General features: G+C 39.3%; 1 protein-coding gene across 1 annotated transcript; it reads right to left on the bottom strand.

Moving 5' to 3' along the window:
- Positions 1–2,279: 2,279 nt before the first annotated feature.
- EEF1E1 (eukaryotic translation elongation factor 1 epsilon 1) lies at positions 2,280–23,540 on the bottom strand. Its single transcript, XM_055323212.1, has 4 exons — positions 23,436–23,540; positions 18,373–18,573; positions 12,694–12,789; positions 2,280–2,560 (listed from the first exon to the last, which is right to left on the bottom strand). Exons 1-4 carry the CDS (start codon positions 23,520–23,522, stop codon positions 2,420–2,422), a joined length of 525 nt encoding a protein of 174 aa, XP_055179187.1. The 5' UTR covers positions 23,523–23,540; the 3' UTR covers positions 2,280–2,419.
- Between the last annotated feature and the right edge of the window lie 226 nt (positions 23,541–23,766).

The raw sequence follows: 23,766 nt of genomic DNA, 5'->3' as shown, positions 1-23,766 counted from the left end.
CCTGGGCCGAAGGCAGAGCTAAACCGCTGAGCCACCTGGGCTGCCCTACTATATTCTTTTGACAAACATACGCTAAGCATCTGTGGTTGCATGCCAGCCATTATTTTGAGGGCTGATATGTAAGGGAAGAGTCTCTGCGCTCAAAGAATCAACAGTCTGGTAGAAGAGACAAATCATCATAGTGTACAATGACATCAAGGGCCAGAATCAGGGGTAGGAAGAGATGGGTTGGTCAGGATAGACCTGACTTTCACATGGACATGACACAGTTGAAGAGTATCAGGTGAGAAGGGAAGGGCATTTCTGGCACAGAAGGACCTGACAAATGAACCATGATGCAATGCAACATTTCTACATTAGATGCTGAGAACATTATCTAGCTGCTGCTTCAGGAGCTAGGTCTTTACATTTCTGCAATACTGTCATCCTTGTAAGTTACAAGTTAGTGACAAGAATTAGCTAACACCAGGTAATGTCTGTGGAAGCAATACTGTGTACTTGCATAAAGGCAATGACCAGCGGTTGTAAAGATACTTAAACTCACAAGATAGACATGGGGAGAGGGGACATTTGGCAAAGAGGTAGACAGGTGTGTCATCTTACCCTTTCCTAAACCTGACCTAACCTGAAGGAAAGGAAATGGCTGGAAAGGAAAAGCTTGGCAGTTCATCTGTCATCCATCCTGTCTGTCCTGCTTACCTCCCCCAGCAGTCCTCTGGGCAGAGAAGGAAGTGTTAGGGGAAGGAAGAATTTGCAGCAGTAAAACATGACATGCATGTTGTAGTAGACCAAGCTGGGGCAGTGTTTTTGCATGAAAAGTCAGACTGGGTCTGCCTCTATGACACACATTCTAACTCCCAAGACTAGAATCCTCTGGTCTCAGTGTGCAAATACAAATTTACAGTTTCTCATTTTAAAGGCTATATTATAAAATTAAATATGCTCCCAAGGGCAATGAATTATGAGGTCTAATCCTATAAAAATTGTCCTATTACAAAATAATCACACACACAGTTGGTCTCTTAAATCTGACTTAGTTACATAAAATGGGAAGGGGAGGATCTTACAGAAAAAACTTTACTGATAGACATGGACTCTGTTAGGCTTTTCCCATATATATTATCTCATTTTAGTTTTATAGGTTAAGGAATACGGTTAACTGATTTGCTCAAGGTCATATAGCTAGTGATAAAAGCAGAACTCAACCAAAGGGCTGTATATTTCCCCAAACTGTTTTTTTCACTTGACCTTTGAACTGTATACTATTTCGATTCACCATCAGCATCAAAGTAGTAGTATGAAACAGTAAAACACTCAAAGGCTCTTTTTTTTTTTTAAAGATTTTATTTATTTATTTGAGAGAGAGTGTGCACGAGAGAGCACGGGGAGAGAGAGAGGGCGAGCACGTGAGGCAGCATGAACTAAAGGGCCGCAGCGGAGAGGGACAAGTTGACTCGGAGGGAGCTGGATGCATGACCTGAGCTAAAGGCAGACACTTAACCACTTAACCCACTGAGCCACCCAGGCACCCCTAAAAGGCTCTATTTTTCTTATTATTTGGAAATATAAGCTCTTTAGCTCTCAATCACTTATTTACTCAGTAAGTTGTAAGATGTATAGATTTGCTAATAACACCTCTTTGTTCTTTATTGTGTTTCGGCAGCAGCCCTGAGTTGGCTTTTAGTTTAGAAGCCAGTTTAGTTTAGAAAGATCTAGTAATTGTCAAGTCTAAAGCTAGTGGGATAGCAGGAATTTCCCATCTTGTTTTTAGCCACTTCTATTCCAATAAGCCCAACAACAACAAAAGAACCATTAACTCCACTGAATGTATCTTATTCCAGCTCCCTCCAGGGCAGTTTAGTAGTTAGTTTCACCTCAATGAATACTGACTACAGGAAAGAAAGAAACAAAAAAAAAAAAAAAAAGATTTTTTTCAACCACATTTACTGGCTCACATAAATATTTGAAAACAAATCCATCTGTCTTCCCTTTCTGTATCCTTGGCACAATTTATTATAGTCCTTAATAAACAAATTACTGTAAATATCCATAAGGGGAAAATGAATTTTAAAATATGAGAGGGAGGTCGATAAACAGCCAAATATGTCAGCTACTGAAAGGACTATTTTTTCCTTAAGATTAAGCCATTGATTTGCAAGTTTTACTAAAATAAATTTCATCTATTAAAAAAAGGTTAATTTATAACTTGATCTTGACTCAAGTTTTGACAGTTGAATTTTTACATAAAAGCTGCAAAATTTCAACTAGAGAACAAGTAAAACATTCGGACATAAGTTTATTCCATCAACTTCAGCAAATAAAGAATGACTGTGATTCAATTTACATTGGCTCTCTGGTCCAGAATACACTTTCCATTTTAAATATTTGTGATCACGCTTCTGTATGTTATGGATAGCTTCTAGAGAGAATTAGTATATAGTCTGTTCTTGAGGAAGACAACAACGGACAGATGTTGCCTGATTCCTGGATAATGTTGAATGTGACAAAACCAGCGAGACACATTAAGATATTTCTCCTTTTCTTGAACTGTGAGGTCAACCTAAATAGAGATTAAAAACACACACAACACAGACAGTGCGTAAGAATAATTATCAGTATCATTTGCGTAGAAGATAAACACTCAAGAAAAGCCAACATATTTAGATGGGAGCAAAAAGTTTCAGCCAGTTAGAAGAGCCATTTGTTTAATGCTTTTATGTTCTGTTCAACACCAGACACGCTTTTTAGAAAAGTCTCGGATTTTCAACAAATGCAAAAATTACATTAACCCAGGATCTGGAGGTCCAAACAACACAGGACTTGTGTTTCCTTTGTGCCCCAGGTTCTTGGTCCTGCTGCTCTGAAGAAGGAAGAGGTGGACCAGACGAAGAGTGGTGGGCAGCAAAGCAAGGTGTATTGAGCAAGAGTATAAAGCTCCTGGAGAGGGAGGGGGGCAGAGTAGGCTGCCCCAGGAGTTTCTAAGTTTAGGGGTTTTAATAAGCTCTTTTGGAGAACTATCTTAAGCAATCAGGGTGTGCTGAGTCATGCCAATGGGGGCTTTGGTCACATATCTGTTGACCTATTAGGTTAATGTCCATGTGCTGATGGTCTTTTCTTGTTCACATTTGTGGGCTCAGGTCTTAACTGCCTCTTGCCTGTGATACTGACAAATGCATTTGTGGTTCATTGTCTTATTTTAGGACGTTTTGAAGAAGTCATTTCTGCAAAGGCTGCAGAGCAGAATGTCAGTGCAGTTTTATCTTAGCTGTCCTGACTCCGTATTTTCCTGTTGGGGAGCCTGGCCCCGACTACCTGTCTAACTTCTAATACAAAGAGCTTGTTTTTTATTTTTTGGAAAGGAAAATTTATATTTTCCTTTATATTTCAAAAGGAGAAAGGAAGAGAAGAGCTTCCAAAAGGCTAAGACATTGGTTCTTTCTACAACATTTTTTAGCAAACGTAAAAGCAAGGTTAGGATCTAACACTCTTAACAAGACAATACTATGTAAACTCATATACATACATTTTATAATTATATATATATTTATATATAAACTTTATAATATTTTATAAGGACTTAAACCTGAAACTTATCCCCATTCTTTACTTCCCCCCCCAAAAAAAAACTTAGTTTTTTATATGTATATAAATAAAACTTCCTTTCTATTAAATTCTGGGAAAAAACTACTCAAGACAATGACTCACTTAATTTGAAGAGATTATTGCCTAACAAGAAGGAAGAGCTGGCTATTTCCAGTGGCACATGCCTCAGATGAACAACAGATCTTCTCAACTGGGTTTGCTAAAAAGCTGAACTCTATCTCCAGTGGATGTTGTAAGTCACACAATTTCCTGTCAAGCTACAAGAATGCCCAGAGATTTGGTTAGAGAAAGGTGCAATAAAAACAGTTGGTACCTATTATTTTACTGGGCTTTAAGTCCAGAGTAGGTGATTCAGAGATTTGGACTGGAATCATAGAGAGCTGTCAGGTAAGAGAGAGCCAGTGGGACAGTAACTACCAGCTATGACCCGTGTTTAAAAGTCGTATAGTTATCTCCTTTTTCTGTTGTTAAAGCAACATTTATTCAACAGACATTGCAAGTCTCTGTAAAACTGACTGGAATATTTACACAAGGAAGAAAAAACCCCTCCTGTGATTCAAACCCATTAGTAGCCTGCTTGATGGAAGGAGGTTTAGTGAGATAGATGTCCTGTGGCTGGTCAGAATTGAGCATACTTGTGTCTACAGGCAAATATTCTGCTGTTACTGGGTCAACAAAACTGAAGGACAAACCACCATGGTACACAAAATGTGTTGCAGAATACAAAATAATATTAATAAAATTCAAAGGTAGACACACAGTATTTTCTCAAAAAATCTTTCATTGAACTCCTATTCCCAGTTAATGTTTACTATAAGGCAATTTAAAAAGAAAAACTGATGCAAATAATCCTGCTTTCCTTAGATAGGAGGAAAAATTTCCTTTTATCTCTGATAGGAGGATACTATTGTATCAATATCTTATCTTTTAACATTGTCTTTGATGGCCTCAGACATCCAACTCTGCTGGCTCAGTTTACTTAAATTTTTAGCAGGAGAGTCTCCTACTTCTGCTACCTAAAAATTTTAAGTTTCAGGTTTAAGTTCTTACTTGTAAGTGCTACACATATTATGAAAATATACTCATCTCCTTTAAGGCTGTGTAAGATTGCATCTAGTTATCAGGAATATATTACTGTAACTGTTTCACCTACAATATTGTTAGTCTATGGCATGGAAATAGAAAATTAACACAGTAGTCAAGAAAACTGGTCAAAAACTGGTCTTTTTTGATATAAAAGTTATTTTTTATTAGAGAATTCATGGCTTTCACATGTGAAGAATTACCTTATGCCTAACTGTCTGGTCTGTACACAGGAGGCAAATAACCATTGCAGAATAAACTGAGTATCAGTTTATATTTCAAAAGGTAAAACACATTTTATAAAAGAGCTTCATTCTTTTTCTAAATCTTTCCCATATGTGAACTTCACCACTGACTTCAAAAGAAGATGTAAGATTTTTAAAAAGCTCAACCACTAGTAAACATAGCTACAAATCTAATGGGAAATAGGGGCTGAGTTTTCTTCACTCACACACATACATACATACATTCGAAATCAACTTCAGCAAACCTCTTTCCCAATTATAAGGGAACAGTAAGTTTCACTCTCAAACTGATTTCATGTCAGTTGCTGCAATACAGGATTCATATCTGACCATTTTCTACAATTTACTCTTTTCAAAACTCTTCATTTAAAAGTCTCTATTCAGCCACTTTGTGAGATGTTATTTTTCTGAATGAATTAAAATACACTGAAAAGAAAGCATTTCCAGACAATATAGCACTAATGCTTGTTTGATCTTTGTGCAGGTTGGTCACTCAGACTCTGGATCTGAGTCAAAGGGCAGTGTCTGCTTACTATTCATATTTCAGAGCAGAAGACTAGTTATAATGCTGCTACTTGGCCTATTATTTAAAATAGCAAAAACAACAGTAAGATACAACACACAGCAAAATCGATATTCTCCAACTTAAAAATTTCACATTTAGAGTCTTTAGTATAAAGGGTTACGAGTAGACTCATGGCACGAAATAAATTTTTTTTAAATTTTTGGGGTGTACAAAGTAAGTTAAGGTTTGTTTGTTTATTTATTCATTTAAATATTTATTTATTCATGAGAGAGAGAGGCAGAGACACAGGCAGAGGGAGAAGCAGGCTCCATGCAGTGAGCCCAACGTGGGACCCGATCCCGCTAAACCACTGCGCCACCGGGGCTGCCCCAGGTTTATTTATTTTAGAGAGAGCAAGTGAGTGTGGCGGGGACACACACACACACACACACACTCTCTCTCTCTCTCCAGCAGGCTTCCTGCTGGGCATGGAACCTGGATGCAGAGCTCACTCCTAGGACCCTGAGATCATGACCTGAGCTGAAAGCAAGAGTTGGACACTTAACAGACTGAGCCACTCAGGCACAAAATAATTTTTATTCCAAGAGCTTCTAAAGCTTCTTCTAACATTTCCAATTTATTACAATAATTTTTAACTAGATGATGTATTTCAGAAAATGTAAATCTGTTCATTTTCCCTCAGAAAATTTTGCCAGAAATACACAAGAGTTTTTCCAAAAGGATCAGGTGACCACTTACTTTTTAGTTTAAATTGGAGCTTGTCCCTTGAATCTGAGAAAATTAGGACTGATCTCTATTTGTTATCTCTGCTACATTTTTGGTAGATGTTCTATTTCTGACCTTACTGTAAACAAAGAAAAAACAGATTACCATTCCCTACTCCCTCCCCCCAAAAAACCTTACAGTTTTTTTTTAGAACTTCCCAGATAGGATCCCCTGGGCCCTTTCACTTGCAACACTGGTTTTCCAGCATCCCTCTCTACTGGGCTAGTTTCTTTTCCTTTCTTGCAACAGGAGACACAGTGCGACTTTCCAGTCACCATTTCCTGCTTCTTACTGGCCTCCGTGCTACTGTGTCTGCAGCGATGAAGCTTGGATCTTTCTAACTAATCATCCTTTCTTATTTATATTGGCTCTCTACACCTAGTCTGAACCTTTAAAGCCAAACAGATAATACTCTTAGTCATTAATTTTCCATGGAGACACCACTTTAAGTGACCCATTCCAGATCAGGGTGAAAGGCTGGTCTGCTCCCTTCCGGACATTCTTTACGGCTGGTGCTCCTGGACTGCACTGCAGCTGCTTCTTGTACTTTTCTTTCTTTCTAAAAGAACGACATATCCCCACTGGTGTTCCAAACTTCAAAACAAATGTATTTTAGTTGATAACTATCTCAGAGTCAAGCGGCACATCATGCTACAAAGGATTTCAATAATTGTGAGTAACAGCCTGTTCACAGGGACCGCTATCTACGGGTGAAATCACTCTCAGAAAGCAATGAGTCAGTGGGTAGGATAATAAACAGCCAGCCACATTAACTGGCAATTTCACAAAGGAAGAACAATGTAATATTCTCAAAGAAAATTAAGATAGAGCAGATCTGAAAATTAGAGTAACTTAGCCACAACTAAAATTGGGCTCCAAATGAAACAAAATACTGTGGGATTATCTGATGACTTGAAGGTTCCCTGACTGCTGTCTTGTGCACGGTACTGATTACTTATTAAGTATTTGTTTTAAAGATTTTATTTATTTATTGAAAGAGAGAGAGAGAGAGAGACCATGAGGAGGGAGAAGGGGTAGAAGGAGAAGCAGACTCCCCACTGAACAAGGAACCTGACGTGGGACTCGATCCCAGGACTCTGGGATCATGACCTGAGCCAAAGGCAGATGCTTAACTGACTGAGCCACCCAGGCGGCCTGATTACATTTTAAGTATTTAATAGCAGGAACAAATAAATGAAGGAATGCATGAGGGCAAAAATAAATATACTGCCAAAGCAAACAGAGCATAAGAAACTGTCTGATGAATGTGAGCAGGTAACCAATCTGAGCTTCACATCTACTCTGCCTAAATTTAATACCGAATAATCACCTTTTTCTCATCAGGATATAGTTACACCTAACTCAAGAGGGATGTCATTTAACACCACTGTCCAATTCTATCACAGTAGAGGTTTAGTCTGTGAGGAGTTCCTTGAGAAGGTGTTTATTTCTTTGATGTACTTTGCCTGCATATGGACCAGGGTAGGAGAGATGCTTTTGTTTTGGACTCATTTCTTGAACCCAAAAGGATGGCGAGCTGAATGATTTATGTATCATTATATTCGTTTTTGTTTTGAAAAAAAAATAAGCATAATATCCTTCATCATAATATCCTAGTCACTACATGTAAAGAGAACATATATTCCAAAACAGGAAATATAAAAGGGCACGTATCACTAAATATTGTTATGTGACCTGAGTTTTAACATGTTGCATTGAACAAGACACTTCTAAGACCTGCTTGAAAACCCAATGCCCCTCAGGGTACCTAGACTCATAATTAAATAACTTTGTAGCTTGTGATATGAATATTTTGCCTTATAGAATTATGACCTTGTTCACTCTGCTGGCCAGAAATTCCAGACAAGCTCCCTCCTGACTATTTCCTTTCCCTACTGCATGACCTGCATAAGCCAGAAGAGAGAAAAACACAAATACACACTCGGTTTGCAAGAGTTATACTTTATTACTATTTTTTTTTTTAATTTGATGGGAAAATGCTGTCCTTCTTAATAGGAGTTCAATGTCACAAGAAGCCAGGCCTTGTGAAGGTCCCAACAGGCCTTCACTAGCCGGCTGACAGCATCATACATAGGATTAGAGATGACATTTCTCCTAATGCAAGCTTTAAAACTAAGTAATGCCACATTTAAATGTTTTAAAGATGTCTCCAAGGGTGCCGTTGTTGTTAGATATAAGTTGTTTTTAAGCTCCCCTAGAAAGTAGCCATGCTTTTAACAGTGGACTCTCTAAGTCAAGTTATGGATACCTCCTAGGTGTGTCACCAGGATGAAAATATGTAGATACTATAACAGCAAACTCTTAGTTTGGAGGCTTTTGCATTTTAAAATGAGGTTAAAACGTGCCATGTCACCATTCTACATTCAAAAAGCGACTAAAATATGTTGAATCTAGAATAGAATAAAAGGAGGCTGGTTCGATCAGATTATATCAGCTCTACTTAAACTGTCTTCACATTCAAATAAGATGATTTTAGAGTTAATCATACTGAAGTATAAAACTAAAGATAGCATTACAAAGATCTCAACCTGAAACAGGAAATACAGGAGGGAGAGACTGCAAAGTACTGCTGATCTCGGTAAGCATTTAGTTGCATGATGCATTGTGCTAAGAGCTGGAGAGCTACAAAGAGAAATATGACACGATTCTCTTCAGTCCTCTTATTTTGCTTCAAATTATGTCTTATTTATCTCTTCTACATACAAGGAACATTTGTCCTACTTTATTCTTATTGTACCAGTAATTATGAATAATAAATTTTTTTTAGGATTTTATTTATTTATTCATGAGAGACAGAGAGACACAGACACAGGCAGAGAGAGAAGCAGGCTCCATGCAGGGAGCCCAACATGGGACTCGATCCTGGGTGTCCAGGATCAGGCCCTGGGCTGAAGGCGGTGCTAAACCACTGAGCCACCCGGGCTGCCCATGAATAATTATTAATAACCTTCCTTTTACTGTCAAAAGTATTATTCTGGATGAGAAATCATATGGTCATCCTACTTATATGCAAGATTTATATTCAAACTTATCATAAGAGGTTTCTAAAACAATACAAGTTCCCTTAAATAGCCAGACATCTGAATCCTACAGATATTTTTCTGACAATTTCATGATTCTACATTTTACTTTATTATTTGTTTTTTTAACTTTTCATGTAATATTCTGACCAGAAATCAGCACTTTGCCTTACTCAGTTCTTTTCATGTGGAACAGTCATCTCTTTGAAGAGATCAAGAGTTGCTTGAAAAGAGGTTTTTATATTTCTTTTATGTCTCTCAAGGACTGTAGTATGGACACATGGAATGAATTCAATAAGGACTGTTGGGCTGAGTGAAGGATCTAACTAGGTGGTTGCAGCGATAATGTTATAGAACTGAGCATAATCCTTCCTTCTTTTTTTTTTTTTTTTAAAGATTTTATTATTCATTCATGAGAGACACATAGAGAGGCAGAGACATAGGCAGAGGAAGAAGTAGGCTCCCTGCAGGGAGCCCGATGTGGGACTCGATCCCGGGACCCCAGGATCATGACCTGAGCCAAAGGCAGAGGCTCAACCACTGAGCCACCCAGGCATCCCAATCCCTTGGGGATCTTAGAGGAACAATGCTTCATAAGTGGAGTAAATCTAACTAAGGAATTAGAGCGTGTGTGGGGGATAAAGAAAAACTATCATACATTATGGTATCTGGCAGCGTGTAAAGGCGTCCCCACATACTGTGCACAAAGTCGATGTTCCTAAACCTTAATTTCCTTCTCTATAGTAAGAGGATGATACCACTAGCCTCATCTCCTTTAGAGTTATGAGGTAGAAAGAAAAACTATACATAAAACTGAAAAATCTAGAGAAACCCGTTAATTAGGTTATTCAATGTTTACGGAGGGGAGTGCAGACTATATGCATGTGGGAGGAATTATGTTGGACAGGAGTGTTACACATAGGAATTGCTGCAGTCTCTCGCTCAAGCATCTATCTATCTATCTATCTATCTATCTATCTATCTATCTATCTATCTATCTATAAAGATTGTATTTATTTATTCACGAGAGACACACAGAGAGAGGCAGAGACATAGGCAGAGGGAGAAGCAGGTTCCCTGCAGGAAGCCCGGATGTGGACTTGATCCCAGGACCCCGGGATCATGACCTGAGGCAAAGGCAGATGCTCAACCACTGAGGCACCCAGGCATCCGTAGCAGCTTATGATTTAAAAGAGAAGTTTTCCAAGGATTAGAGTACCCAGTGAAACAAGCCAGAGCTAAGGGAGTGTGTGAGGCACAGAGGAATGAGTACTTCAGCATGCTTCAGGAGCCTGAGGGTGCTTCACCAGGAAATCAGTGCCGTCGCTGAGTGATACTTGGTGACATGTGAACAAATCTGGGAGGAAGACAAGGCTGGGCCCAGGGAGCAAAAGAGAAGAGCACAGGCTGAGAGATCAGGGAGTCTGTTGTGGCCGACAGAGAGGCATATGGGGAGAACGTGGGCAATGAGGTTGGCAGGGGAGGCAGAGTCAACATGAAGAAGGGGCTCCCATCCTAGATAGCGAGTAGCTACTTGGTTATTCTGAGAAAAGAAGCCACATCATGAGAAAAATCGCTGCAGTGGCAAAGAAGACGGACGAGAGAAGACTGGTGGCAGGAGGCCATTTCAGTAGCCGTGACAGCAGATGACGAATTCTGGAACTAGGGCAATATCACCCAGGATCACAGGAGGACACGTGTGAGAGGCATCCAGGAGGTGGAAACAAAAGAATCTGATTAACTGGACACACAAGATGCAGAATACAGAAAAATGGACAGGTTATTTTTTTCCATGGGGAGAAGATGGGTGTTGGGAAGATGTTTTAGGTGCAGAAAGACTTAAGGAAGCACAAGCTGTGGAGTGTTTCAAACTGCCTGGTTTCCAGACCTGGTTTTGCTACTAACTGGGTCATTGTTAGGAAGGTATCGGAGCTCTTTGTGGCTCTCTTACTTCCTTTGCAAATGGGGATGATAGTAATAGTACCTACCTCATAGGGGTTATGAGGATTAAATTAATTAACATTTAGGAAGCACAGAGAATATAGCCAGTACCATATAATTGTCTGTAAATAAATTGAAGAATTAATACAATTTAGAGACTGACCATTGGGTACCTGGGTGGCTTGGTCAGCTGGGCTTCTCTTGATTTCATCTCAGGTCTTGATCTCAGGGTCCTGAGATTGAGCCCTGATTTGGGCTCTGCACTCAGCGGGCAATCTGCTTAAGGATTCTCTCTCTCCCTCCCGCAACTCACACTCTCACTCTCTCTAAAATATATAAACAAATTTAAAAAAAATACAGAGACTGATCAGATAAAAGGAAAAATTGCACATATGGGAAAGGAAGGATACAAAATTGGGGCAGAAAGGGGGTAGGAGGGCAGCCTGGGTGGCTCAGCGGTTTAGCATTGCCTTCGGCCCAGGTCATGGCTCTGGAGACCTGGGACTGAGTCCCACATTAGGCATCCTGCATGGTGCCTGCTTCTTCCTCTGCCTGTGTCTCTGCCTTTCTCTCTCTCTCTCTCATAAATAAATGAAATCTTAAAAAAAGGGGGGGGCAGGAGGGTGAGTTCAAGTAAGAGGGCAGAGGGAGGAGACAAGACAGATGAGGATGAGTGTTCAGGTGGGGTGGGAGATAAGGGCATTCAAAAGAACAGTCTCAAATTTCTAGCTCAAACAGGGAGGACCACTGCATGATAACTGAAGATAAAGGGAGAGGGAAAGAATGGGGTTAAGGAAAGTGCTAGAAGTCTGGAAGTATGCCTGGGAGGAATGAAAGATCTGATCCGTAGGAGAGCCTGGCTGAAACTGAATAGTATAAATTTATAGTGGCACCAATCTGTGGCTTTGGGATTTCTCCAACAGATCTCAGCCCGGATATGGGATTGAAGGCAATTATTAGAAGTGAGCAAGAGGTGGGGATTTACAGGCAAAGGGTGGTGAATGTACAGTGGAGCAAAGCTGAAGACACTAACAAAAGTATCAGAAGTTACACAAAAGGGGATCTAGGTTGGATGGGGAAAAAGTACCTAAGTTTGGAAAATGGGAAGGAATCTACTTGCTTCAGATAATGGTGGGATTAGTGAGTAAGAGATTAAAAACTAAGGATTAGAGGCCGCACAGAACATGGGGTACTGGAATTAAGATGTTACAAGGAGAGTGGGACGGTGTTGATGGGGGCCAGGTGATGACAATCAAGTTCAAAGGGCAGCAAGAGAAGTAGTTGTGAACAAGAGTAGAAACAACAGGAAGCAAACAGGAAGCTACTATATTTGATGGATTTGTGGAAGGAATACGTACATAAGTACCTTGTATAAAAATAATTCATTTTTATTTGAGAAGGCAAAAATGCAAAAATGACCTAAATTTAAGACAAAAAAATCATTCTGAACATTACAGAGGAAAAAACTAATGACTATTTAAATACTCACTATAAAGCGATGAAGTCCGTAGTATAATAGGATATCTGCTAAGGTAAAGTTATATCCTGTAAGGTACACTTTATCTTCAAGATACGAATTAAGATCCTAAAACAAAAACAAATATATAAAATTTTAATTTAAAAAACAGTAATAATTGGGGCCCCTGGGTGGTTTAGCATATTAAGTATCCAACTCTTGATTTTGGCTCAGGTCATTTGATGAAGCCCCACAGTAGGCTCCACACTCAGTGCGGAGTCGGCTTTAGATTCTCCGTTTCCCTCTGTCCCTCCTTCACCTCCCACTCATGCATACGCATGTATGCATGCTTGCTCTTTCTCTCTCTCTCAAATAAATAAATATTTGAAAAAAAAAACCCTACCCAGTAATAATAGCTACCATATCATTGGACTTTAAACATTTAGAAGACTATTAGAAAACAAAACACTGACTTAATTTGATAAATTGAATCTGACATTCATAGACTCAGTTTTATTCAAAAGAACAGATAATATGTCAATCACCTCATTTTTAAAAATAGGGCAAACATTATTAATCTTATTTTATTTTAAAGAAATAAGAAAACTTTAAAAAATGCTATTCAAAATGCCATCTATGACCATTTCAAAGACACCAATTTTGAGGGAGGGGAGATCATTTTGTAAATTATGTTGTTAGATTTACTTTTTCTTTTCTTTCTTTCTTTTCTTTTTTTTAAGATTTTTATTTATTCATGAAAGACACACAGAGAGAGAGAGGCACAGACACAGGCAGAGGGAGAAGCAGGCTCCATGCAGGGAGCCTGATGTGGGACTTGATCCCGGGTCTCCAGGATCACACCCTGGGCTGAAAGCGGCGCTAAACTGCTGAGCCACCTGGGCTGCCCCAGATTTACTTTTTCCATTAAAATATAAAAAGCTCTTTAAGAATTATAGTTTATTGATTTGCTGCATTTTTTATATATGTATATTTAAAAGTTTTTAATTAATGTTACCATTTAGTCACTTTTAAGTGTATAATTCAGTAAATATCAGGGGTATCCACACTGTTGTGTAACCAGTCTTCAGAATTTTTTCACCTTGCAAAACTAAAACTCTATCCTATTAACACTTCCCCACATCCCCCTCACCCCAGACCCTGGCAACCACCATTCTTTCTATTTCTATGAACTGACGACTTTAGATACTGCATGTAAGTGGAACCATAGGGCATTTGTCTTTTTGTGACTAGCTTATACTTACCATAATACCCTCACGGTTCGAATTTTCTTCTCTTTTGAGGTTAAATCATATTCCATTGTTTACATATATACTTTATCTAGTCATCTGTAAATGGACGCATGTGTTGTTTCCACTTCTCAGCTACTGTCAATAATATTGCTATGGATATGGGTGTACACGTATCTCTCAAGGCCCACTGGGTATATACCCGTAAGTAGAATTATTGAATATATGGTAAGTCTATTTTTAATCTTTTGAGGAACCAGCATATTGTTTTTCATAGAGCTGCACCATTTTACACTTTTAACTGGGTTCTTAGTTTTTTTGTTGCTGAGTTGTAAGAGTTCTTTATATATTTTGGATATTAATTATTTATCAGTTACATGCTTTACAAGTATTTTTTCCCATTCCATGGGTTGCCTTTTCATTCTGTTGATTGTGTCCATTAATGCACAGTTATAAATTTTGATGTAGTCCAATTTATCCATTTTTACTTTTGTTGCCTGTACTTTTGTGTCATACCCAAGAAATCACTGCCAAATCAAACAACATATTTTCCCCCCTAGGTTTTCTTCTAAGAGTTTTATAAATTTAGGTTTTACATTCAGGACTTCAATCCAATTTGAAGTTAACTTCTATATATCATGTAAAGTAACATTCCAACTTCATTCTTTTATAATTGGAGATCCAGCTTTTTCCAAAATCTGCAAGACTCCACAGGTTTTTTTTTTTTTTTTTTTTAAGATTTATTTACCTGAGAGAGAAAGAGGGGGTATATGCACGTGTGGGTGTGCTGAGTGTACAGCCCTCTGCAGAGCTCCATCTCACGACCCATGAGATCATGACCTGAGCCAAACCAAGAATCCCACACTTAACTGACTGAGCCACCACTGAAGGACTCCAGTTTTAAACACCAAAGCTACAGAAAGTTCTTTGCCATTTGTTCACCAAACTATAATCATCAATCTTCAAAGGGCAATGTTAAACATACACAAAATAATTGATTTGAAATCTTTAACAACAAAATACTAGTAAGCACGGAGCTCCCTCAGTGGCCAATAGGTACTTTGGAAGGAAAAAAATAATTAAAGTACATGTTAAAAAATGAAATAAAAATCTTAAGAGATCCTAATCTAAATTAGAAGTAAAGTCTAACAGACCAGTATGAATGAATCAATTAGCTTCCTGAGAAAAGAAAAAAATGTAGATTAAAAAAAAGATATGAGTACTTTGGATTCCTCTCAAAATTAACATGTACTTTAAAAGCACAGGAATTCATGCTGCATTCATTACATTACATTAAAATCAAATGAGACAAAAGATTCATACAACCTTTAGACAAAGATTTATAAATCAGTTACATGGATTATTATCAGATATCCTCAGAGGGCCCTCTAAGGAATAGTTATAGTGGTCAGTGGTCAATAGTACTTATTCCAGAAAAATTCCGTAAACTGGAGAGAACATTTTGTTTTCTCAAAGCACATCCCAAATGCCTGGCAAATGGTAGTTCCATAAGTAGTAATTATTTGCTGAAATGAATTTAATCTCTTTGAGTATGCCCATGTCTTCATCTGAAGACCGTAATTTTCAAAATGCTATATAAACATGGAACTGCTAGGGGTGTTACAGATGAGGGCATAACAGAATATGGACAAAAAGGAGACAAATGCAGAAAAATCAAAATAAAGTTCGGGTATGGAGGGTGAACGGACTGGCATATAAGAAGCTACCACTTAAATTATATAGTGATCTGCTGAATGTAGATGGTTTCTCTCTAAATGTCTTCAAATGAAACAGCTTGGATAAAGTTGAAGAGTAAAATAAAATTACCTTCGATTTAATTTTAAGAAGCATTTTTAAAAATTGCTAAATAATTCTACATAATTTAACACTGCTTTTGTACACTGTATGTATTCTTAAAATAGAATCCATGTGTAAGTTTTAGTAACAGAGACTCTAAGGTTGCTGTCTTTAAAACATCTTTATAATTAAGTATATTTTTCTTAGTGATATTCAAATTTTCTCTGTTATATTACTATATTACAGAATTTCATATATTCAGAATATTCCCAGAATTAACAATGTTCAACTCCTTTGTTTTAAATAAGACTTTCCCGTGCCACTTCCAAACTTTATCAAGTATTCCCCTCCTCTAGAGTTCTACCTGAGTTTTTTCCCTAATTAGTATTACATTTTCTAGCAACTTTAAAAAAGCAGTATAATAAACAGCTATATATCCTCCATCTAGATTCAATATATTAGTGCTCTGCAATGCCTGCCATTTTGAAATTATGTATTACCTTAATTATGAGCCATTTAAGCTTAGAGTCGTGGTTTTAACCTAAAATGGAACTTTAGAGAGTATGAAGTAAAAATAAGTAATACAAAGATAAATAGCCCAGTATTAAAAGGGGTAAAGCATACATACAAGGAAATTTTTAAAAATGATTTAAATTCTGGTACAACTATGTGATGCAATACTAACGGGTTCTCAAAAAGATAGTATAAATGAGTACTTTGTGGACACGAAAGATGTTCACAACACAATGTCAATGAACAAAAAAATGCAAGTTACAGTGTCCAACAAGTGCCCACTTGCAAAATAAAAAACGCATGTCTATACGGAAAGGAAAAGCATGGAAGATCACAAAGGGAGTTCAATAAATATTTGATGATTAAATATAAGTGTTATTAGCACTTCTCTTTTAGTGGAACTACTAAGGCTTGGAATTTTTTTACCTTATTTATATCTCCTAAATTTTTATAATAAATTTTTATTGCCTTTAAGACAAAAACAGCAAAAGGCAAAACAAAACAGAAAACAACCCTTTCTCATCTATGCTCATACGGCAAAAATCACACTGTAGTACATTATGTATAATGTACATTATACATTTGTCTCCCCCACTGCTCTGAGCTCTGCACGGGCAGGGACTGTTACTGTACCACTGGCCCTTAGAACCGCATCTGGCACATCAGTGCAGGTACAGATAAGCAAAGTGGCAGAGCAAGGATGACAACCAAATCATCTGTTCCCTTGTACATTTCAAAAATGGTACTATCTCCAGTCAAGAGTCTCTTGATTGGAATTACAAATAATATTTACATAACCCAAATACAACGTTTTGGTAGAATTACTTCCATGTTCTTTTTTTTTTTTTTAATTTTTATTTATTTATGATAGTCACACAGAGAGAGACAGAGAGAGAGGCAGAGACACAGGCAGAGGGAGAAGCAGGCTCCATGCACTGGGAGCCCGATGTGGGATTCGATCACGGGTCTCCAGGATCGCGCCCTGGGCCAAAGGCAGTCGCCAAACCGCTGCACCACCCACGGATCCCTACTTCCATGTTCTTAATACCAAATCTCTGACTACAACTTTGAATTCATAAACCTGATTCAGTGAAATCCTGTTCGTATCTTTTAGAACTAAGTACTTTATTACTATCCTTTCTTCTGGAAAATTATGAGAGTTATATTTATATTTTATTTGGCTGAAATCTTACATTCCCTTAGAGGAAAGACATGCTTGCTTCCCTGTGGAAAGGCTGCTGAGCATGGCAGAGACCAGTGGGAGGGGTCAGTATGGATATAGAGCATGAATAGACCTATAAAGGTACAAGTCCTAAAATTTATTTTCTACCAGTTCTCTTGATAGCTATCAAAAATAGTTAAAACCATTCCCCCTAGAGTGACAAATGAAATGCTTTCAGTTCTATGAGACCTTCTTGCACAACTTACACTATCAATTTATATGATAATGGGAATAAAATCAGAAAACAGAAGGGATTCCTGCAGTGATGTGTGGTTGTTGGATGATTTCTAAATTTCCTTCAAATTCTAAGCTTTTATTAAAAATTTGGTTTTAATCCACTTTATTTTTATGTAAATAATTAATAAATATCATTTGGAATGTTTTCCACTGCTGGTGACTCTGGTGCCATATTCAGCTTATACCTTGTACCAACAGAGCCTTTCATTCTGATTTTGCTTCTTTGGAAAGAAAATACAAATCTTAAAAGCAGTAGGTCTCAAGGAAAAAAACATGGGCTTTCTTATTTCTCAGATCAATCTAACAGTTTTTCTCAGTAGCTCTCAAAGATTCTGATTCCCTTCTTGCCTTTGAGAAAGTATTTTACTGCTGAGTGGAGAAACTAAGTATTAAGACATCACATTAAAAAAAAAATCATACAAATAACTGTTGACTGTGTTGAGTGTTAAGAACAAGCATATAGAACAAGGACCTATATGTGTTACGGAGAGAGGTGGTCAAGAAATTTTTGGGGAAGGGGCTGAGATCTAAGGGGGAAGGCGGGCATAGTCCTGTCTCCAGTACAGGTGGTAACAGGTAAAAACTACCCTAAGGCAGAAGGAAACAAGAAGGCCAATGGCTTTGGCTAGTGAATCTCAAGGGGGAGAGCTTCCTGCTACTAATAGTTCACGCATTTTAAAAGAGAAGTCACAGTACCTTCAACAGAGTGCGGATATCATCTTTATTGGAGTGTCCATCTACTCGAGTTACCCTGTATTCCAACCACTGCTGAACAATCGCTTTTTCTTCTGCAGTGCTCCCAAGCAAATATTCTTTGTTGGCCTGCTTGACAAGATGAGCTGCTATAGTTGTCAGTCCTGTTAGACTCGGACCATTGTTTGTTTGAAGAACTGGAATCTTAAGAAAAAAAAAAGTTCTTCAGATAAATTTAAAACACAAATACCATCATGACCTTAAATTCTTCTTCTTCTTTTTAAAGATTTTATTTATTTGAGAGAAAAAGATAAAATGAGGGAGGGGTTAGGGGGAGAAGGAGAGTCCCCACTGAGCAGGGAGCCTGATGTGGGCCTCTATCCCAGCACCCTGGGATCAGGAACTGAGATGAAGGCAGACGCTTAACTGACTGAGCCACCCAGGTGCCCATGACCCTAAGTTCTAAGTAATCACTAAATCTCTCACTGTTCTTTCAAACGCCCTAGGATTCTACTCTAAAACACTAAATCATATTCAAACGAAAATCAGGAAAATAGTAGTTATTTACAATTTGATAACAGATGTTTGAAGTGAAACCAGTAGTAACATTGCAAAAATCAATATATTTCTATATAATTTACAACTGTGCATATACAAGAGGAAAAAAAGGAAATCCTGGAATACTGCATTGATTTTAGTCAAGTTTACCAATACTCTAATTTTAGCAAGACGAACAAACTTAAATCTGACTTCTGTAATAACAAAAGGATACAATTATAGTAACAGTGACTTAATGTTGATGTAGTTAGAACCACCAAATGAGATCTGGGCTGGTTTTAGTGATATGTGATCTAATGTAATTCACTATCTCGTTAATTAGGTAGATATGGACTGAGACAGTGACTTGGTTGCTCTGAACTGCATATCCATCAATTTTGGAATCATTTAGAGTGAAATCACTATTGGCCAATATTTCATATTTAAAAAAAATGTTCCGAAATACAGCTGAGGCCACTGATAGTAGCCTGGGCTCAGGTAATCATCTGAAAAATAATCCTGTTTTTGTTTCCCTTATTCGAACGGCAATACAAAGGTTCGGATTGTAAGAAATTGCCAATTAATTTAAATGTTCTTGATGCACAACCAAGCAAAGCACTATGAGAAATTTAAAAGAAGGGGATAATCAGACTGGGAGACTGACCAGTTACAAATAATAATATACAATCTAAACGACCCAAACAAACCAAAAAAGAGTATTTTCTTGGGAAGACGAATGGTTTTTGCAGTCATTAAATAGTATCTTGTACTTGTAAGATGATTTACACCTTGCAGGGCACTTCCCTGCTCACATCTAGGTCAACAGGACTCTGGGAGGTGTACAGAGAGATTAACATTTTACAAATACAAATTCCAAGGTTATCTCCTACATGTTATAGGAATTAATGAAAGGTACTCTGATTTTCTACTTCCTTACCTACTTCCCACTCACTACTTAGCTTAATTTTCACTTTTGCCTTTACACTCAAATGAAGCCTCTACCTCTATGATCACCAATAATATTCTTTCAAAAAAATGCACTGAAAGAAAATAATAAGGAATTCCCTGGGGGTGTTGGTTCTGTGTGAGGTTAGCCACCTGTGTTCACTTTGTGGGAACGCATCAAGATTTATTCGCTTTTCTGAAGGTATGTTATACTTATAAAACAAAACAAAAACGGAAAAAGAACTTGCAATCAATGAGTGTGTGAGGGGAAATGACATTTAATTCTAAAGAGAATTATTTGTAAAAATAAATTATCCACAATCCTACACTGTTAACTCAAAAACTTCCCAGTTACCTTCTCATTGCATCTTCTAAGTTGGTGAGTAATTTTGTCATCATCGTTATGGACAAAGAACCAAGGTCACTTGCTTTGTCATGGCAGGATCAGATTTAGATAAAGTAAGACTGACTCGAAAGTCCCTTGTCTTTGCTTCATACAGCCTCACGTACACAAATCTTAAGTACTTGCAATTGTGAGACACATACTTTTTCCATATTCATCTTAGGATGCCATGGTCTTCTAAGCAATCACTGACGATGGCAAATAAGAACTATTACAATGTGTTGATGTACTATAATTTAACGAACCATTCTCCTAAAGCTGGACCTCTGGATTGTTTTCCATTTTTTAAAAAATTTCCTTAAATAATCTCTACACCCAATATGGGGCTCGAACTCATGACCCTGAGAGATCAAGAGTTGCATCCTCTACTGAGCCAGCCAGACTACCCTAGATTGTTTTAAATTATGTAGTTCCCTCCCCTTACCTGTGGGGAATATGTTCCAATACCCCTAGGGGAGGTCTGAAACCATGGATAGTACCAAAACCTATATATACTATGTTTTTTCCCTATACATAAATATGATATGATAAAATTGAAGTCCTAAATTAGGTACAGTACGAGATTAACAGCAATAACTAACAATAAAGTATAACAATTATAATATATTGTAATAAAAGTTATGTGAATGTGGTCAGTCTCTCTCAAAATATCCTGTTCTACTCAACTCACACTTCTTGTGATGATGTAAGACTTCAAAATGCCCATGTAAGCAGATGAAGTGAGGTGAATGACGTAGGCATTGTGACACAGTGCTAGGCTACTCCTGACCTTCTGACACTATGTCAGAAGGAGGAGTATCTGTTTCTGGGCATAGCTAACCCTGGGTAACTGAAACTGCAGATATTGAAACCATGGGTAGAGAGGGTGACTACTATATAGTTGATAATGTTACGGGGGAATGCCTTATTGCTTCATGTGGAGAACAAAGGCAAAAGAAAAAAATTGTTTCCTTGTGATTTGCAGCCCATTGACAGGTGTTCAAGACAGGCAGAGTGATGATATTCCTCTAGGAACTCAACTGCCACGATGTTAATACTTTGCTAAGGGCAAAAGCCAACTTTGGCTTAACATTAGCCCGACCTCCAAGTCTTCTTTAATGTATAAAAATCCCTTTTGAAACTTCCTTTATCTCTACCCCCCAAGATATATGTTGGCAATCATCCTCCAAGCATATGGCCCACTGACATACATCTGAAAGGTCTTACTAGGGGTTTTACTAGACAGTAATAAATGACCTTTTCCTAACAATAGCTGACCTCCTCAAGGTCCTGGAAACCTAGCTTCCAAATGCCTTAGAGGCCTACACTCTCCCTAACCCCTTCCCAACTTGAAAGTACAAAATCAGACACTCCTCACAACCCCAGAGCAGCTCCTTCTGCCCACGGTCCTGTCCCTATGCTTTAACAAAACCACCCTTTTTGCATCGAAGATGCTTCAAGAATTCTTACTTGATCATTCATTCTAGGACCCCAATATTTTCACATCATTGTTGGCTTACTGCTGTCAGTGGGCTCCTCCTCTCACCAAATAAATACATAAAAGGACTGAATCTTTTCATATATTCCCATCCCTTTCTCCAAACATATAAATAGAAATTTTTAATAGCTGCCCTTTGCTGAGACCAAAAAAGAAAAAAAAAAAGTTTAAATTAGAATAAAATAAGAAACCACACTCTGAACTCCAAAGCCCTCCCAAGAGGGCTCAAACTATAATTTTGGGCTTACTTTGTGTTGTAGCACTTCATGTGGATCTGCTTCTTGCCCCAAACTTCCCAATCTTCCGTAATTTTGGTCTTACATGCTTCAAACACCAGCTTCTCTGTGCATTCTACAAATCCGTTCTTACAATCGAAATGAATTTTCTCCCCCTCATTCTTCAACAACGTTTCCTCTGTTTAGTGTGTATATTCTATTCTGCCTTAAATTAATTGCCAATGACGGTTTCTTCTCATACTAGATAAGCTTCCTGAGGGCAAAATTCCTGACTTGGCAACGTTCTCAAAACAAAACACAAAAACAAAACAAAAACCCCAAAAAACAGAAACCAAACTGGGGAGCAGCTGGTAAAGGGAAGGAACCAGAATCCGCCGCATGAGGCTGGAGGAAAAAGCAAAAGCAGGCGGCTTTGTCTCCAAGGCCTTTCACGGTTTCAGTTTAACTGATGTGTATTGACTGCTTCTCGCATAAACCAAACGAAGAATGAAAAACTAAGAACAAAAAAAAAAAAAAAAAAAAGAAACATCACATGGGGGAAAAAAAAAATCTCAAGGGGGCCCAAAAACGCTCTCTCCCCAGAGCAGCCTCCCTACCATCCTCCTCCTTTCCTAACGCATTCCATCCACGTCCAACCACCACGTTTACGAAGCGCAAATGCTCTTCGACGCCTGAGAAAGCCCAGTCCAAGAACCTTACCAACTTCAGGCTGTATTCACCTTCCCCTTCGTCCTGCGCACGTCGCACACTGAAATCGAGCAGCTCAGGAAGAAACCTTCCTGCAACCTCCTACAGGCGGGCCCAAGGCCAGCGATGTGCTGCTCGGTCTGCAGCCTCCGTCCGCTCCCACGTAGCACTTTCCACTTACTGCCGTTAATAAAAAAAAAAGCAGCCAGGTGTGTCCTCCTAGGGGACAACCCGGCTCCCCGAGGAGGGAGGGGGTCGGGCTTCTCCACCGCAGCTGCAAGCGGCCCCCGGTCCCTCCCACCCGGCACCGCGCGGCGCGGCTCGGAACGCAAGGCCGGGCTGCAGCGAGCGCTGTCACCGGACGCGAACGCGGGGCCTCCACGCTGGTGTCCGGGCCCTGCTCGCCTTCCCAGGACAGGACGACAGTCTCCGCGGTTCAAGGGATGCCCGGGTGGCCCAGTGGTTAGCGCCGCCTCCAGCCCGGGGCGTGACCCTGGAGACCCCGGATCGAGTCCCGCATCCGGCTCCCTGCCTGCTTCTGTCTCGGCCTCTCTCTCTCTCTCTCTCTCTGTCTCTCATGAATAAATAAAATAAAAAAAATTAAAGGTCAGGCCAAGCCGCAGCGGGGCGCAGCCAGGGCCGCAGGAGCCCGAGACGCCAGCCCGCCCGCCCTGCGGCGCAGACACGTGGGGAGGACAGGACCGCATCCTCCATCTCCGCCGGCCAGCCCGTCTTCCCTGCGCTCCTGTCCACCGCTTCCCCTCCACTCCCCGCTTCTCACCTGGCGCTCGCCCTGAGCGCTGTATTTGTTCCCTTTACTCAGCCCCAGGGACTTCTCCAACAGCGTCAACTCCGCGGCCGCCGCCATCTTCCGGCAGGAGATGCTGGCAGGGGCGGGACCAGGACAGCGAGGCTCTCCCCCATTGGCTGGGAGGGAAGGCCCCGCCCCTCCCACAAACGTGACCAACTATTGGCTGAACGTAAGGGGGCGTGGAAAACGCGCCTGAGCGCGGGAGACGGGACCAAGGTAAGGGGCGGGGCGGGAGGATGGGGGTGAGACAGGTGGAGAGGTGATGCTGGCAAACAGCTCTGGGAGGGAGCTCGGGGCAGAG

Source organism: Nyctereutes procyonoides, unplaced genomic scaffold, assembly GCF_905146905.1.
Source record: "Nyctereutes procyonoides isolate TBG_1078 unplaced genomic scaffold, NYPRO_anot_genome, whole genome shotgun sequence".
NCBI lineage: Eukaryota > Metazoa > Chordata > Mammalia > Carnivora > Canidae > Nyctereutes > Nyctereutes procyonoides.
Note: the sequence above shows the minus strand (reverse complement) of the source record. Positions and strands in the feature narration are given on the sequence as shown.